The sequence below is a fragment of the Thamnophis elegans genome, unplaced genomic scaffold (assembly GCF_009769535.1).
Source record: "Thamnophis elegans isolate rThaEle1 unplaced genomic scaffold, rThaEle1.pri scaffold_59_arrow_ctg1, whole genome shotgun sequence".
In the NCBI taxonomy this organism is placed as follows: Eukaryota; Metazoa; Chordata; class Lepidosauria; order Squamata; family Colubridae; genus Thamnophis; species Thamnophis elegans.
Genome location: NW_022473899.1, coordinates 66,863 through 84,190, shown reverse-complemented (window position 1 = coordinate 84,190; position 17,328 = coordinate 66,863). Strand labels below are relative to the sequence as shown.

The 17,328-nt window shown below is 52.5% G+C and overlaps 1 protein-coding gene across 1 annotated transcript; it reads left to right on the top strand.

Moving 5' to 3' along the window:
• The first annotated feature begins 46 nt into the window (after positions 1–46).
• LOC116523596 (ral guanine nucleotide dissociation stimulator-like 2) lies at positions 47–14,557 on the top strand. Its single transcript, XM_032238709.1, has 17 exons — positions 47–194; positions 296–391; positions 487–716; positions 922–981; positions 1,422–1,704; positions 3,645–3,860; positions 3,956–4,063; positions 5,092–5,286; positions 10,158–10,241; positions 10,321–10,395; positions 11,357–11,392; positions 11,498–11,619; positions 11,716–11,808; positions 11,892–12,021; positions 12,224–12,457; positions 13,130–13,244; positions 13,494–14,557. Exons 1-17 carry the CDS (start codon positions 96–98, stop codon positions 13,697–13,699), a joined length of 2,382 nt encoding a protein of 793 aa, XP_032094600.1. The 5' UTR covers positions 47–95; the 3' UTR covers positions 13,700–14,557.
• Positions 14,558–17,328: the final 2,771 nt, after the last annotated feature.

Sequence of the window (17,328 nt, the reverse complement as noted above, 5' to 3'; positions counted from 1 at the left end):
AAGGGCATTAAGCTCCCCTCTTGCTTGACTTTCAAAGCGAGGCCCGGCGGTGGGTGGCGGCCCCCGAAGGGTCCCGCGCGGAAGCCCCCAAACCCATGAAGGGCCTCCTCCGCCTAGGGGGCTGCCTGGAGCCGGGGGTGGCGGGCGAGGGGCCGCCGCTGACCCGCACGCGCTGGTACTGCCTGCCCGCCAAGGTAGCTGGCTGGCAGCGGGGGCGGGCGGGTGGGTGGGGGGCGAGGGATGGGCGGGGGTCTCCCGGGCGGCTGCAGACCCTCTTCTCCTCCCCTCCCCGCAGGCCCCGCTGACCTCGTGGGAGGAGGCGGAGGAGGGCGCCGTCTACACCGTCAGCGCGCGGGGGCCGGAGGGGTCCCGCGGAGGCGCCGGCCGCGGGGTAAGTGGAGGCGGCGGGGCCGTCGGTCGGGGGTCGCGCGGGGCTCGGGCCGCCGCTTCCTCCCGCTCTCCGCCTGCCTCCTTCTCCCCCTGCAGGTCGCGGGGACTGCCGGCGGAGCGGAGCCGTCCGAGGGCAGCGCAGGATCCCCCTTTCCCGCCGCCGCCGTTGTGCAGTCCCGGGCGCTGAAGGCCGGCTCGCTGCCCCGCCTGGTGCGGCACCTGCTGGAGGCTCCGTCCCTCGGGGACGCGGGCTACCGGCCGGCCTTCCTGGCCACCTACCGCGGCTTCGCCCAGCCGACCGTCGTTCTGGGGCTCCTCCTGGAGAGGTGGGCGGTGGTCTCGGGGGAGGCGTTGGGGGGGGAGAGTCGCAGATGGGATTCCGCAGGTGCTGCCCAGTGGCCCTGCACCTCCCTCTCAGCCTGGCCCACCTCACAGGGCTGTTGGGAAGATACCATAGAACCACTTCTTGGGGGGGGGGGAGTCATCCTTCTGGTTTTTGCAGCTGCTCTGTTTCTCCCCCCCCCCCCAAAGGCTCCAGGCAGTGACCGGATCCAATGCTCGCAGCCCCCAAAAGACGGAGGACCTGCAGCGGTGAGTCTCCCCCTTCTGGCCCCCATCCCTCCCCAACAACCCCCCTCCCTCTGCTGGTAAAATTGGGGCTTCTCCTTTCGCTGTGGAGGATGGGCTGACCCTGGGAATGCTCCGAGGCAGCCCTGCTCTGGGTTGGGCCTCTGTGCAGGGTCCGTCCTTCGGCTGGGCTGTGCAGGGGGCCAGCCTTGGGGTTGCCGGTCTCCACCCAGGGTGGGGCACCTGGCCGGGGAGGGGAGACCAAAGGAAGACCCACTGCAGCAGCCCTTTGTCTGAGGGCTCTGCAGAACCTCCAGCCTCAGGAGCAGTCTATCTCAAAATACCAGGGCCCTGTTGGTTGGCCAGCGAGGTTAGGTGCTGGGAGGGTTTGCCCCCTTGGTCTCAGTTGGGGCTTGGGTGGTGGTCCAGCCCCGATTGTGTCTCCGTCTCCCCCCTCCCCGCAGAGCCCTCGCCTCGCTGTTCTGCTCCTGGCTGGACAGCTACCCCCAGGACTTCATGGGGCTGGAGCCCCGCCTGCGGGAGCAGCTGGTCAGCTGGCTGCACTGGGCCTGGGGAAGCAGCCCGGGGCCCGAGAAGAGCCTGCCGGACACCCCGAGCAGGAGAGGCCCTCCGGCGACTGAGCAGGGGCAAGAGGAGGGCCCCGGCCAAGACGTGGACCCCGATCCCCACTACGTCCTGGGGCTGCAGGCGGAGGAGGTGGCTGCGCACCTCACAGCGCAGGACGGGGTGAGTGCGAGGGCCAGGCTGGGGCCTCCACGCTTCAGCTGTGGCATCGTCTCTCTCCGTGCCCCCACAGAGTTGTGGGGAGGAAAAGGATTTTGGGGAGCGCCCTGGCAGCGGGCAGTGGCTTATGGGGTTCAAGGTATCCAGGCCCCACACCTGGCTGAGCTGCCCCCTTTATTTCTCTCCGTGGAACACCCGAAAGTTGTTTTTTTCCCTGCAGTGCACCTAAATTTCCCTGCAGTGCGCCACCTGGAGGTTGTGTGCCTCCACTGCAGGGTCTACAGTGGCCTCCTTTCCGCGTGGCGTTTTTATACTTTCGCAGGCTTCCTTTGTGTTCCTTTTCTTACCTGTGGCTCCCCCAAAGGTGCCTTTTTTTCAAGAGGCAACTGGGCTTTCCGGGCTGACGGGGAATGGAAGGATTTATATTCCTTTCTGGTCATTTCCATTCTTTTAGGGAGTCCCAAAGAGGCCACGTGGGGGTTTATCTCTGTCCTCAGGGTCACCTGAGTGGTTCAAATGGGTCTGGAGCCTCCTTGGAACTGCCGAAAGGACTCCTGTGTTGGGGGCTGGAGAGAGATGATATCGTATCTCTCCCCCCACCCTCTGTTGAGGGACGTAATTCTGACGTAGACGGCCTCTTGGACCCCTCTTTCAAACCAGCGGTCCTCCCTGCCCAAAAGGAGGACTTTGCTGTCTTCAAAAGGGCGGCCTTTGTCTTTTAGATGCAGAGGTTTGTTCCCCTCTGTTGTGCGTTTGTGAAGCGGCTCTTTTGTTTCCCCAGTGATCTGCACGTGTCTCTCACTGTATATACTGCATACGCCACGTGGCTCAGTTTCTGTCTGGGTCTTTTATCTCCGGGGTGGAGAAGCTTCTGCCTTAGTGCATTCTTGGGTTTGAAGTGTGCGTGTGTGTTGTGTTGGCTGAAGATCCTTCTGAGCTTCTCTGATATGCCTGCAACGTACGGAATGACAACGTTGCTTTATGTATTCATTCATTCATTCATTCTTTCTTTATTATTCTTTATTCTTTATTCTTTATTATTATTTTATTATTTATTTATTTATTCATTATTTATTTATTTATTCATTATTTTATTATTTATTTGTTATTTTATTATTTATTTGTTATTTTATTTATTATTATTATTATTATTCATTATTTATTTATTATTTATATTTAATTTTAATTTTAATTTTAATTTTAATTTTAATAATTTTAATTTTAATTTTAATTTATTATTTATTTATTTATTTATTTATCTATTTATCTACTTATCTATTTATTATTATTATTATTATTTATTAATTTCATTTATTATTTATTCACTTATTCATTTATTTATTATTTATTATTTATTAATTTATTATTAATTTATTATTAATTTATTATTAATTTATTATTTTTATTTATGTATATTTATTTATGTATATTTATTTATTTGTTGTTATCTGTTATGGAGGAGCTCCTGAAAGGTCTTTGTTGCCTCTTGAAAAAGCCCCTTCGGGGCAACCATGTCCTGGATGACTGAGAATCTCCAGAGACCAGGGGTGTCAAACTCAATTTCATTGAGGGCCGCATCAGGGTTGTGTTTGACCTTGCTTATGTGTGTGTGTGTGTGTCCGTGGGCGTGGTCAGGGTGGGCGTGGCCAGCTTGACGTCACCCATCAAGGTCCATTTTTTGCCACAATGGCCTCCTGCAGCCCTTTGCCAGGGAAAATGGAGTCCAGACAGGCTGCTTGTGGCCCTCTCGAGCTCTGCTTTTGCTGGCAGAGGCACCACAGGCCACCATGGCTTCACTGTTTCCAGGACGGCCTTGTGGGCCAGATCTAAGTACCTTGAATTTGACATCCCTGCCCTGATGTGTGGTTGCGTGGTGCCTGTTTTGGGGTGGGGAGAGACAGGGACGATCTCCGGTGACTCCTCTCTGTCCGTTCCCCCTCCAGGACCTCTTCCTGCGCCTGGTGCCCCACGAGTGCCTTGGCTCTGCCTGGTCTCAGCGCGATAAGAAGGGCCACGAGGGGGACTGCCCCACCGTCCGGGCCACCGTGGCTCAGTTTAACCTCGTGGCCAACGCCGTGATCTTTACCTGCCTGTGGGACACGGGGCTGCGTGCCACCCAGCGGGCCCGGCTGCTGGAAAAGTGGATCTGTGTGGCTGAGGTGGGTCCCGATTTGGCCCTTCCCGGAACGGCCTCCTGGATCCGGACCCCCAACGCCCCCCTCTCTCTGCTCTCTCTTTTTCTGCCCCCTCTCAGGAGTGCCTCCTCCTGCGCAACTTCTCCTCGCTGTACGCTGTGGTCTCCGCCCTGCAGTCCACGTCTTTACACCGACTGAAGCGGACCTGGGAAGAGACGTCTAGGTGGGTGAGGAGGGGGCAGGAAGGAACCGCTAGCTGCCGCCCCTCAGTCCCCTGCCCCATGCCGAGTCCCCGATCTGTGGGGTGGGAGGAAAACGGGCCCTGCACCAGGGGTGGGTTTCTCGCCCCGTTCCAACCGGTTCGGTTGGAATGAGGCCGGCGGCGTCCTCGCGCATGCGCGCAGCGCGTGCGTGCATGCGCGTGGCGCACGCATGCGTACTAGCATCTGTGCGATGCTCCAGCTGCTCCTGGAGGATCGCGCAGGCGCTGTATGTGTCCTGCGCATGCGTGGAAGCGCAGAATTCGGCAAAACCGGGTAAGGAGCGGGCGCGCGCAGGCGCGCAGGGGGGGGCCTTCGCCGTTCCCGGAAGTTACTTAATTCTGGGTTCGGCAACCAACCGGATCGCAGGGACCGCCGCGAATCGGTTGAAACCCACCCCTGCCCTGCACCCTTGCAAGGCAATTGAAAGGGCCCCAGTCAAGATGTAGATGTGAGGGAAAGAGGAGACACCTGTGGAAAAGGGGGTGCTGCTTGTTGGGTATAACACCCCCCCCTTTTAAAGTGTGCTGCGATACGGCTACTCCTTGACTTACAACCATTCCACACTTATGACTGTTGCAGCATCCCCAGGGGCGTGTGATCAAAATTCAGGCGCCTGGCAACTGACTTGTCTTTGTGACAGTTGCCACATCTTGGGGTGTGGAGTGTCACATGATCACTGTTTGGGATCTTCCTAGCCAGCTTCCAACATGCAAAGCTAATGGGGGAAGCTGGATTCACTTAACGACAGTGATCCACTTAACAGTCGTAAAATGGACCGTAATTCATTTTGGCTTGTTTAGCTGCGGAAATCCTGGGCTCAGTTCTGGTCGTACAGCAGGGAATACCCGTAATTCAGAGCCAGGGCTGGGAGAAGGGAATTCTGGGAAGCAGGTGCCGTCCCAGGAAGGCCCAGATCCTCTGCCTCCGGGAACCGCAGTGGAGGATGGGCTCTGTGTTCCCTGGAGCCCCTCGTTTCAACAAGGACCCATTAGTCCTGTAATGGCAACCAGGAGCGTTTCTGTCAGACCAGACTGGTCTCTGGGCTCTGGGGTGGGGTTGCTCCCCCCCCCCCGAGAAAATCATGCCTCTTCTCTGCTGGCAGGGAATCAGCCCGTTGCTACGAGGAGCTCAGCGCCATTTGCTCGGAGCAAGATAACTACAGCCAAAGCCGGCAGCTCCTCTTCCAGGTAAGGCCCCATGGTCCTCTCCTCCCTGCTGCCCGGTCTGTGACTTGGGGGGTGCGACACCTGCATGGGAGGGGCTTTGAAATTTCCTCTGGGGATGCAGCCCCACCCCAAGAATTTCAGCAAGAGAAAAGGGGGAATAAACCTCTTTTAGTAAGAGAAAATATCTACAGCTCAGGATTGAACCATGATTGTTGGAACCATGGTTGTTTGCTTGGGGGGTGTGTGTTTTGTTTTCCTACTAGGTGACATCATCAGTGTGAGGGAGTGTGGGGTTTGCTCCCCATTTATGTAGAATATCTTGCCTTGCCAGTGTTGGTGGGAGTGTGATTTCCCCCTTGGTACTTCCTTGATATTGTTTGACGCTTGATGGTTTGTCTGGTATTAATCCACGTTTATCTGGCTGGTAGTTCAGGATTGGACTGTGGAGTCCTTTGGTTGTTTCCTTGCAGACGTTTTGTTACCAGACTCGGTCACACCTCCAGCGCTAGCGAGTGTGTGATTTGCTCTCTGTTTTCACACAGTAGCTGCTGTAAGTGTTGGTCTAAGTGTGATTTTTCTCCACCGTAAGTCCTTGATTAGGGCATTGTTTTCTGCTTGGTTGTTTGTCTGGGGTTAATCCCTGCTTATCTGGGTGTTGGCTGCTGACAAGGAGGAATTCCAGTCTTTTTGTTCCCGTCCCTGTTGGTCTTTTCGTTTCCAAGTAACTTGGTAAACAAACAACATCCCAACTTTTGTAAGAACCTAATTCAGATGTATACCAAACACACTGCAGCAATCCAGAACACCAGAAAAAGAAAGCAGGCCGCCATTTTCCAGCAAAACAGATACCGTGGCAACCCTAACCCTAGCCTAGATTAGCAGATGCATCCATGAACACCAAATGGTGACAACTTATGTTCTGACCCAGCTTCCCAAACACGAGAAACCCTCTGGAGTTAACTCAAAGATTCCTTTAATTAGGAGCGCCAGCAGCCCCGGCAAAGCGTTTTCCTCTCAACACAGGCGAACAGGTCCAACCGGCCGGAAGGTGAATCGTTGTCTGCCACATCTATTCATCTCCACCCCTTGCCTTTTATCCCCAGAGCTAGGGTGGAGCTTCATTAGCAGAGGTAGTTCTTCCGTCCCAAGGACCGGCCCGTAGATTTCCACTGCTCTCCTCTCCTCTGCCTTCTGCACATCTGCACGTCAGGAACTGGGCCCAGCTGTTCCTCCTCTTCCTCATCAGCCACCTCCAGACCTGGGGACTGTTGACTCTCCGTCTGAGGGCTGACGGACGGCCCAGGTTCCGCCTCTGTCTCTCTCTCTCTCACTGCCAGGTCCATTCCCTCTCCCCCCTCGGAGCTCTCAGATGCTGACCCTGATTCCCCTGCCTCCTCCTCCTCTGATTCGGCTGTGTAGAGGCCGGCTGTTGACAGGCCACAACAACTCAGCATATGGACAAGCTTGATCATAGTTTCCGCTAAGCATCTTAGACCAAACTAAGTCTAAAAATCCTAGGGGATTCCTGTAAGGTTGGCATTCAGACAAATCAGCCATCAATAGCCACAAAGAGATGGAACATGTTCGCTTGCCATTTGAACGAGACGGCAAGAAGGAAGGAGAGTACCAGAGCAGATCCCCTCCCAACAGCCAATGCCCAGATAAGCAGGGATTAACCCCAGACAAACAGCCAAGCAGGAAACAATACCGTTACCAAAAAACTGACAAGAATCGCTTAGGTAAGATGGGCGGTACAGAAACTTGATAAATAAAACAACTCCCATGGCGAAAAACCACACCTGGTAGCGGCAAACAACTGCATGTAACATGTAAATGAAGACTCGATCAACTAGGCCGAAAGTATTTAACACGGGTAAAAACATGGCAACTGAACATATTAAACGGAGAGAGATGATAAAACATAAGATCAACTTAATAAAAGGAATTAGCACAGAAAATTAAAGCAGCCAGACAAAATTATTTTGAACAAGCCAGCAAACTTGGACGATTGCTGGAATACAGATTGAAGAATGAAAAAAAAAGGATGATATATCAATTAAAAGATGACAAGGGAAGAATTCAATACAAAGTGGAAGAAAAGAAGCATATTATTCATAAATACTTCGCAAAACTATAAGCGCAAGATAGTGTGGAGGAAACCAAAATGAAACACTATTTAAACACAGAAAAGATAACACCAATCTCAAAAGAACAAAGGGAGGCGATAAACAGGCCAATCACGGTTAGCCGAAGTGGACTTAATCCTGATAAACCAGAAGAATAATAAAACCCCAGGACCAGACGGAATACCGGTGGAGTTATACAAATACAATAAAATAATATTGGAAGAGCTAGGAGTGGAAATGTTTAACAAAGTTTTAGGAAAAGCCAAGATGCCTGAATCATGGACAGAAGCAATAATATTGCTAATCCCAAAAGAAGAAACCGTGGTTTTCACCTCTTTAGATACTGTATGGCAGGGCCCGACCCCCCCACCCCAATTTTGGGGCACCAGGGACCGTTTCCATGGAGATCTCCCACGGACCGGAGGGTTTTGTGTGCTGCCTGCATCCCGTGATGGGGCTGCTCTGGCCCAGCGCCCTTCCATGGAGCAGGCGTTGGGGGCCCCTGCGGTATGTAACAGGCAGCGAAGCCCACCCACCTTCCTGCTGCCGGTGCGACCTCCTTGCGTCAGGAAACGGCCAAATGTTTCTTGATGGGAAGAGAGGGCCGGAGAGGAGAGAGGCCGAGGCAGGTAGAGAAAGCAGCCTTGGAGGCCGGTGTTCGCGTTTAGATAAACGGGGCTTTAACATCTGCATTTCTGGGGTGGCCGTTTTCTGGAGGGATGGAAAACACAATTGTGGTATTATTCCCCTGGCTTCCAAGTACTGATTGTTTGTGCACACACAAGATGGCTGCCTCCCACCATACTTGGATTTTTAAATCCCATCGTCTCGGGATGCATCCTAGCAGGGGGTGATGGGTCCCTGCAAGACCCTTGAAGGGGATTTGGAGGTTGCCTTGATAGTGGATCAAAGCTGGATGTTTGCTGTGCCCCCCAATCTCAGTGCTGCATTATGGGGGCTTCTGTAGGCCTTGGGGAGGCTATTAGTGTGTGTGTGTGTGTGTGTTTCCTCCCCCTCCCAGCTCTTCTCTGGACTGACTTTCAACCTGTTGCCCCTGATGAAGTGGACAAGGCCATGGGAGCGGTGAGTGCTGCCACATGTATACTGGACCCGTGCCCCTCCTGGCTGGTCGCGAACAGCAAGGAGGTGACACGGAGCTGGATCCAGGCGATGGTGAATGCCTCTCTCCGGGAGGGCTTCTTCCCACCGGCATTGAAGATAGCGGTAGTGAGACCCCTCCTGAAGAAGCCATCGCTGGATCCAGCCATTTTGAACAACTACCGTCCAGTCTCCAACCTCCCCTTTATTGGGAAGGTTGTTGAGAAAGTGGTGGCCTCTCAACTCCGACGGTCCTTGGATGAAGCCGATTATCTGGACTCCTTTCAGTCTGGATTCAGGCCTGGCTACAGCACGGAAACCGCTTTGGTCGCACTGACCGATGATCTCTGGAGAGCCAGGGATGGAGGTCATTCCTCCATCCTAGTGCTTCTTGACCTCTCAGCGGCCTTCGATATCATCGGCCATGGTATCCTTCTGCGATGGTTGTGAGAGGTGGGGGTGGGAGGCACCGTTTTGCGGTGGTTCTCCTCCTACCTCTCGGACAGGTCGCAGTCGGTGTTGGTCGGGGGGCAGAGGTCGACCCCTAGGCCCCTGAAATATGGGGTTCCTCAGGGTTCGGTCCTGTCCCCCCTCCTGTTTAACATCTACATGAAGCCACTGGGTGAGATCATTCGACGGCACGGGATAAAATACCATCAATACGCGGACGTTACTCAGTTGTATCTGTCCGCCCCGTGCCAACTCAGTGAAGCGGTTGACGTGATGTGCCAGTGCCTGGAGGCTGTCAGGGTCTGGATGGGGGTTAACAAGCTTGTACTCAATCCAGACAAGACCGAGTGGCTGTTGTGTTTCCCTCCCAAAAATTTGGTTAGTATTCCATCGCTCAGGCTGGGGGGTGAAATTCTACGCCCCTCAGACAGGGCTCGCAACTTGGGAGTCCTCCTGGACCCACAGCTGACTTTAGAACATCATTTGTCGGCTGTGACCAGGGGGGCATTTGCCCAGGTTCGCCTGGTGCACCAGTTGCGTCCCTACTTGAACCGGGAGGCACTCGCAACAGTCACTCACGCCCTCATGACCTCAAGACTGGACTACTGCAATGCGCTCTACATGGGGCAGCCCTTGAAGAGCATTCGGAGACTTCAACTTGTCCAGAATACAGCCGCGCGAGTGATTGTGGGTGTACCTCAATACACCCACGTTACACCTATCCTCCGTGAGCTGTACTGGCTTCCAATCGGTCTCCGGATACGCTTCAAGGTGCTAGTTATCATTTATAAAGCCCTTCATGGTATTGGACCTGGGTACTTGAGAGACCGCCTACTGCCAATTACCTCCCAAAGACCCATTAGATCGCACAGGGTCGGCCTCCTCCGGGTTCCGTCTACTAGCCAATGCCATCTGGCTACGACCCGGGGGAGGGCCTTCTCTGTTGCAGCTCCGGCCCTTTGGAACGAACTCCCCACAGAGATTCGGACCCTCACCTCTCTCCAGGCCTTCCTGGCTATGTCGGCAGGCCTGGGGTTGACGAGCTCCCTTCCCCTCTCGACAGGTGTGGTTGTTGGCTATCTTAAATGCTTGTCTTGTATTTGTGTGTTCCCTTTCCCGTTTGAGTTGTTTGCCGCCCTGAGTCCCTGTAGGGAATAGGTCGGCATATAAATAAAACAAATCTCAATCTCTCAATCTCTTCCCCTTTTGCTCCTCCAGGAAGCAGGGCCTGGAGCAGCAGCAGGAGGGGCCGAGCTCCCTCATCGCAAGCATCAGCGGAGGCTACTGGAACAACGGCCATTGGTGAGGGGGGGGAGTCTGATCTCGAGGACGGGGGGTGGGGACAGGGGCTCGTGGTCCTTACCCTCCGGTGTCCCTGCAGGGCGTGATCCCCTACCTGGGCACCTTCCTGAAGGACCTGGTGATGCTGGATGTGGCCACTCCCACCCGCCTGCAGGTGAGTCCGGGGAGGTGGGGGGAAGAGCTAGGGTTTTTTTGCTGCTGCCCCTCCCCCAGCAATGGGGCTTGGGTGGCAGAGGGAGGGGTCTGCAGGCCGTCCGTGTCTGTGTGTGTTTGTGTGTGTGTGTGTAGAGCAGCAAAGCTGGCACATCTGTTGGGTGCCCAAAGCGTTGGCTGATCAGGCTGAAGGTTGTGTGTGCAGATGGTTCTCAAGTTACAACCCTCCGTCGATTGTTCAGAGATACGATGACACTGGAAAAAGTGAATCAGGACTGGGTTTCACACTTACGACCAATTATTCGCTTAGCAACTGCAGTGATGGAGTTAACAACTGTGGTCAAAAAGGGGTCAAAAAAGGGGGACAAAATGCACTTAACAACGTCCTTGCTTAGCAACGGATACTTGGGGTACCATTGTGGTTGTAAGTTGAGGGCTACTCTGTGTGTATGTGTGTATGTGTGTGTAGCATTGCGTCAGCCTCTTCCAAGGGGGCCTGCAGCAGTTTCCCCCCCCCCCGCTTGTTGGGTGCTGTGGATTATGGGAACAGAAGGTTGGCAACAAGATTGGCTTCAAAATGTTTGCGCCTGCTTCGAAGGGAGGTGGGAATTCAACCAGGGATGCCTGTCACTTTGGCAAAAATCAATCGACAAGAGTTTGTAGGAGGGGGGGGGGAGGCGCCTCTCTGAACATGCCTGAAAAGGAACTCCGCAGTTGGGTAAGCCAGGGGTCTCCAACCCCAACCACTTTAACTCCCAGAATTCCACCAGTCTTAACGTGGCCACAGTTGGAGACCCCTGGTGTGGGCGACACAGTTGCAGCTGATCAACTGTGTGTGTGTGTCTGTGTGTGTGTGTGTGTGTGATGCAGGTGGTGGGACTCAACAGGGACTGGCGCAGCTCTCGTGGGGGGGGCATCATAGGCCTGGGGGCTGACTGGGCATCTCTCGGCTCTCTCTGCAGAACAGCGGCTACATCAACTTTGAGAAGCACCGGAAGGTAAGAGCTGTGTGTGTGTGTGTGTGTGTGTAATAGGAGACCCCCTTGGCCCCTCCCCCCTTGGAAGGACCCCCTGCTCCTTTCTCTTCTCCTCCTTCCCTGCAGGAGTTTGACATCCTCACCCGGCTACGCCTCCTGCAGGCCAAGTGCCGTAACTACACCTTGGTCCCTGACGGGGCCCTCCAGCGATGGCTGCGGTGCCTGCCTGCCCTCAGCGAGGCCCAGAGGTGGGGGCGGGGACTGTGGAGAGGGTGGGGGGGCTGGGCCCAGACCTTCCCCCGCCCTCTCTCCCTTCCCGATTCACCGCCCTCTCTCCCTTCCAGCTACCAGCTCTCCTGCGCCATTGAGGCCCCCAGCGAGGGAGGGGCTGCCCCCAAGGCCAGCAAGCCCACCTTGGTGATCACACGCTGCACAGAGTGAGGACCGGGAGGGGAGGGTCTCTGGGGTCTCTGCCCTCCCCCCCCCCTATTTCCCACTGACTCCTCTGTTTCCTTCCCAGCCTGATCACTTCGCTGGGAGTAAGTGCCCCACTGCCCTGGGACAGAAGTGGCTCCCCACAGGTCTCACCCAACCTCCTGGGCCCGTCAGCTGCCTCTCCTACCGCCCTGGGGGGCCCCCAACCAGTCCAGGTGAGTGAGGACTGCCCGTCCTTCCTCCAGACTCCTCCTGGATCCTCAGGGCCAGTTTTCTGCCAGGGACCCTTTTTCAAGTGGGGGAGGGTGTCACAGGACAGCTTCCCCAGAGAATCTCCACGGCTGGGACCTTGCAGGGCCCTTTCACGGAACCCAGCACCAGTTCCCGCTGCCTCACTTCCCTTCCCCTCCTCCTCAGGGCAAGTGGCCCTCCGTCTCGGCCTTGGACACGTCACCCCCGTCATCCCCCGCGGATGGCCTGGCCGCCCTTCCTGCCACGGGGGGCGGCTTCATCAAGGGCCACCGGCGCTCGGCCTCCTGCGGCTCCGTCTACCCCCAGGCCCCCGACAAGGGAGGCGCCTCCCCCTCGGACTGCTGCATCATCCGGGTCAGCATGGCCCTGCAGAACGGCACCCTCTACAAGAGCATCCTGGTGAGCGAGGCGGGGGGGATTTGGGGGTTTTCACACTTAACGACCGTTGTAGCATCCCTACGGTCACCTGATCAGAGTTGAGATGCCTGGCAACACAGTTTCTGTGTCCCGGGTTCATGGGATCCCCCTTTGCGACTTTCTGACGAGCAAAAGTAGAGGGGGAAGCCGGATTCACTTAACAACCATGTTACCAACTCAATGACTGCAGTGATTCACTTAAGGACTGTGGCAAGAAAGGTCGTAAAAATGGGGCAAAACTCACTTGTCTTGCTTAGCAACAGAAATTGTGGCCTCAGTTGTGGTTGTAAGTCAAGGATACCTGTAATTACTAGTTTTATTAAATTTATCTCCTCGGCTGGATGGGCAGTTTATAGACTGTAGAAAGATAAATAAAAAGCAACTAAAAGTCTTTAAAACTAAGCAATGTTTGGAGTTTGGCTCTCGGGATTTCAGTGGCCGAGTTCCAGTTTTCAGCCAGCACTGATGAGCTTTTTCTCTGACCAGCCAGACCGCCATTCCCCTTAGAGGTCCCTGGAAGGGCTGCAGAGGCCGAACAGGGCAGACCAAGCATGGGAAGGGTCTCGCTTGGCAAGCCCCGGATGGCATTTCTGGCTCTGGGGGAGGCCTCCATGGGGCCGCCGGCCGACCCCCTTTCTCCATGTTCCTCCCCAGGTAACAAGCCAGGATAAGGCCCCCACCGTGGTGGCAAAGGTGCTGGAGAAACACAACCAGGACCAGAATCTGGCCCAAGACTACGAGCTGGTGCAGTTGTTGCCGGATGGCCGAGGTAAGGAGGGGGAGGCTGTTGGTGGGGCTGCCCCACAAGGAGGGCTGGGTGGGTGGGGTGAGCTTTTGGGGGAAGCCAACCTGGGAGGGTGGGGCGACATCTCCCGTCTTCCAATTCAGATGGGGTGGGAGCCCTGATGAGGCCTGCTGGTCTAGATGGGGGGGATTGCTGGAGGGAGGTTGCTGGGGAGGAGGGAGGGGCCTTCCTCTTGGGACTGCCCCCTTGACCTCCCCCCCCTCTCTCCCACAGAGCTGGTCTTCCCCCCCATGTCAAACGTCTTCTATGCCAGGAACGGCTTCAGCCTGGACTTCCTGCTCTGGCCCAAGGGCCCCCCGAGCAAGACTCCCCCTCCAACCCCCCCACCCAGGAGCCCCCGAGCCAGGGAGATGGACATCTGCGCCACCTTCCCGAAGATCAAGGCCACCGGCCGAAGGATCGCCCGGGCCCTTTTCTGAGGGGGACGAGCTGTGAAAGGAGGGGTCACACACGGCTCTGTTGGGGACCCCCCAAGTCAAGACTGGGACCCCCACCCAGGACATGAAGTGGGGGGGGGAAGGCCTCAGCAGCACCCCAGGCTGTGCAAGAGTCTTGGAATCTCCGCTGCCCAGAGGACCCAAAGGCAGGAAGGACTATGGGGCAGCTGTGGGGCTGAGTGGTCAGTCCCGGAATAGGGCTCTCAAGTGGTCTCAGGTGACTGAAGGGCCTTCATTGTGGCTTCTTTAAGGAGAAGTGTGTGTGTGTGTGTGTGTGGACACCTGCATGCCTGTTCAGCAGAGACTTTGCTGAGATACAAATATGGGGGAGGGGGCTGTTTCCCCCCATCCCCCTTGATGGCTTCTCTGCCCTGCCAGCATCTCTGAAACAGCCCATTGTCTGGTCCTCCTTCCCCCCGAGTGATGGGAGTTGTGTTCTTTTGTTTGAGGGGGGGTTGATAAAGGTTGCAGGGGAAGCTGCCGACCAGGATGGGTCACTGCTGAAGAATGGGGGATCTCAGGCTGCCTGGAGATCCCTACAGCCTCTGGGATCTTCCTGGATCTGGTGATCTTGCCTAAGGGCAAGAGGGATTTCAGCTGGAGGGTCGCAGCTGTTGCTGTGATTGTGGGGGGGGGGTCTGGGCGACCGGCAAGCCTGGGGTAGACTAGGTGGCTCTACGGCCTCCCTGAAAAAAAAGTGTGGAAGCCGGGGAGCCCCAGCAGGAGAAGGTCCAGCCGCCGTTGAGCATCCGTCTTTCCAAAGATTGCAGAAAAAGCCAGAAATCCCATCAGCTAGAGGGGGAAAAAAATAATACCCTTTTGCATAGGATAACCAGATTAACTCACAAGTGCTCAAGATTTGGAAGAAAAATAAAATATGAAATAAAATCTTTGGTGTAAGTATTTGTGGAGAATCTATGGGGGATAACAGACCCCTTCCCTTTCAGTTCCCCCCCCCCCGAAGGCCCCCATTGCAGGGGCGTGATTGATGGGCAGGGATCGGAGGGAGGAAGGATCCGGCCCTTTCAAATTTTGAGCAAAACAGTCTGAAGAGTTTTTTTTCTTTCTCTCTCTTTCTTTCCCTCTTTCTTTATTCGTTCACTATCTCTCCCTTCTCTCCTTTTTTCATCTTCTCTCTTAAGACAGATTTCCACTCTCCCCCCTTTTTCTGTCTCTTACGCTTTTTTTGCATTGTACTTATAATCTTACACCTTCTAAAACTTGCTGACTGTGAGTAGAAAAGCAGCCCCCCTTGGCTCTATATCAACTTCCACCCCCTCACTTGCGGGAGGCCAGAGGACAATACAGCCAATGCTTCAGCAAGAAAAAGAGAAAGGAGCAAATTTTGAAACACTCATGGAAGCGATGCAGAAAATGCAAACAGGACTTGATAGTAAGGATGACAAGTTAGACACCCTTGTAAAGAGGTTTGAGAGTATGGGAAAAAAATGGAGATAATGGAACAACAAAACTAAAGCATAGTACAAAATGTTGATAAAATGGAAGGGAAAATTGAAAGTATGCATAACTGGATGACGAAATATGAAGACAGGATTCAAAAAATTGAAGATAAAATCCAAGAAGGAGAGAAGAAAACCAAGAAGCTAGAGAGCAGATTAAGCGATGTTGAAAGAGAGAGTAGTGGACTACTAAGATGGGAGATGGATAGGTCTGAATTTTTCTTAAGATTTCAAAACATAGAAGAAGAAAAGGGAGAGAACTTAGTTCAGATAATATCCAAGATTCTGATAGATGCATTAGATATTTCCCAAGATAAGATGATAGATATGATTGACGAATCCTTTAGAGGATATACAAGATATGCAATGAGGAATGCTCTTCCAAGGGAAGTGCATGTAAGATTTACTAAGAAAACAACCAAATTACAAATCTTACAGAAAATGAGAGATAGAAAATTAGAATACAAAGGCACGGAGATTGTAGTCCTCAAACAAATCCCGAGAGAGGTGAGAGAGAGGAGAAGAGAATACCAATTCCTGACGAGAGATCTGATTTAAAAAGGTGTTAATTACAGATGGCTCATACCGGAAGGTCTACTATGTACATGGCAAGGACAAAGACACAGGATAGATACAACTGAGAAGGCAGAAGCTTTTTATGCAGAATATTTTAGAGAAATGGCTGAGAAAACTGGGAAAGATGGTTCTGTGGTACAACTACTGGAATCACCCACAACTGTGACTGAAAAAATAGAAGGAGCTGTAGGTGGAATTGAGAAAGAAGAAGGTGGGTGGGGGATGTAAGCTGTAGAGAAAAACGAGAACCCAGATCTACTGGAACTATAAACCCTGTATATAAAGTATAAACATGGAGGAAAGAAAAATGATTGCAATTAACATTAATGGACTTAATTTGGTAACTAAAAGAAAAAAAAGCATTCTATAAATCAGAGAAGTTAAAACTTGCCACAAGTTGTACAAGAAGTGCAGATCCAAAAGAGAAATGAAGATCTACTAATTCAACCGAAGCTTGGGAAAATGTCTCCAACACTGGCGAACTGCAAGAAAAGAGGAGTCATCTTCTATATTAAAGGCAATATTCCAGCAAAATTAACCTACCCAGAGGAAGAGGGAAGAATCTTGAAGGAGTTAAATGATAACACAATCATGCTGTGAAATAAATTAACAATGATACAATGGAAAACTAATATATCTATGCATTGAATACTCTAGAACTTTTTGCTTTAAAAAGGATAAGGATAATAATGATTTTATGTATATTCAATAAGAGGACTGGTGATATAATGTATAACGCTAAGAACGTACTACAATGATATCTTGTTATTGATAATAATTCTAACTGTTATCAAATAGATAATCAAGAATGTATGGAAAGCATGATTTTTTGGAAAAAATAATACTAATGGTAACTGAATATATAATGTCCAATGAAAGGGAGGTATTAAGTTATACTAGATGGAAAATTTGAGATGGTAAATATCATTTGAGAATATGGATGCTAAAATACCTGTAACCAAACGACATGCTATATGTGATGATGGGTTTTTTTCTTTTTGTGTTTTTTTTTAATTGTTGTGTGTACCAAATATATAAGTATATATACAACAGAGAGATACAAAGTGTTTGTGTGTGGGGAAGTATAGTTAGGACAGGTTAGCAAAAGTAAGGGAATAAGAAATGATACTAAATTATGTCTGGGTTGGCGGAAATACCATCCCAAGGAAACATAAACTGAGATTTAAAATAGACGCACCAACAACAATAGAAAAAGAAAGGGAGAGAGGAGGAGAGAGTGAAAGGAAGACGGGGGAAAGAAGAAAGAGGTAAGAAGAGGAGGATGGAAAGGAGAGAAAGAGGAGGAGAGTGGGTAGAAAGAGGAAGAGGAAGAGCAGGAGTAGGAGAAAGGTACGGGAAGAAGGAAGGGGAAGGCTCCCCAAAAGGGCTCCAATCTCCCCTCTTGTTTGACTTTCAAAGCCTCAAATTTGAGATTCAGAGGAAAAAGTGAATTTTCTGAAGCTGCCAAAATTCTTTTTCTTATACGTTGTTTTGGTGGCATTTGTGGATTCAGGTCTGAAAATGCCTCAGTTTCCCTCTTTCGCTTTCCGTCTCCTTCCTCTTTTAACGGAAGAA

Coding starts and splice junctions, on each gene's coding strand:
- LOC116523596 (XM_032238709.1), top strand. CDS start 96: ATGAAGGGCCTCCTCCGCCTAGGGGGCTGCCTGGAGCCGGGGGTGGCG. Junction 392..486: donor GCGGAGGCGCCGGCCGCGGG/GTAAGTGGAGGC, acceptor CTCCCCCTGCAG/GTCGCGGGGACTGCCGGCGG. Junction 717..921: donor CTGGGGCTCCTCCTGGAGAG/GTGGGCGGTGGT, acceptor CCCCCCCCAAAG/GCTCCAGGCAGTGACCGGAT.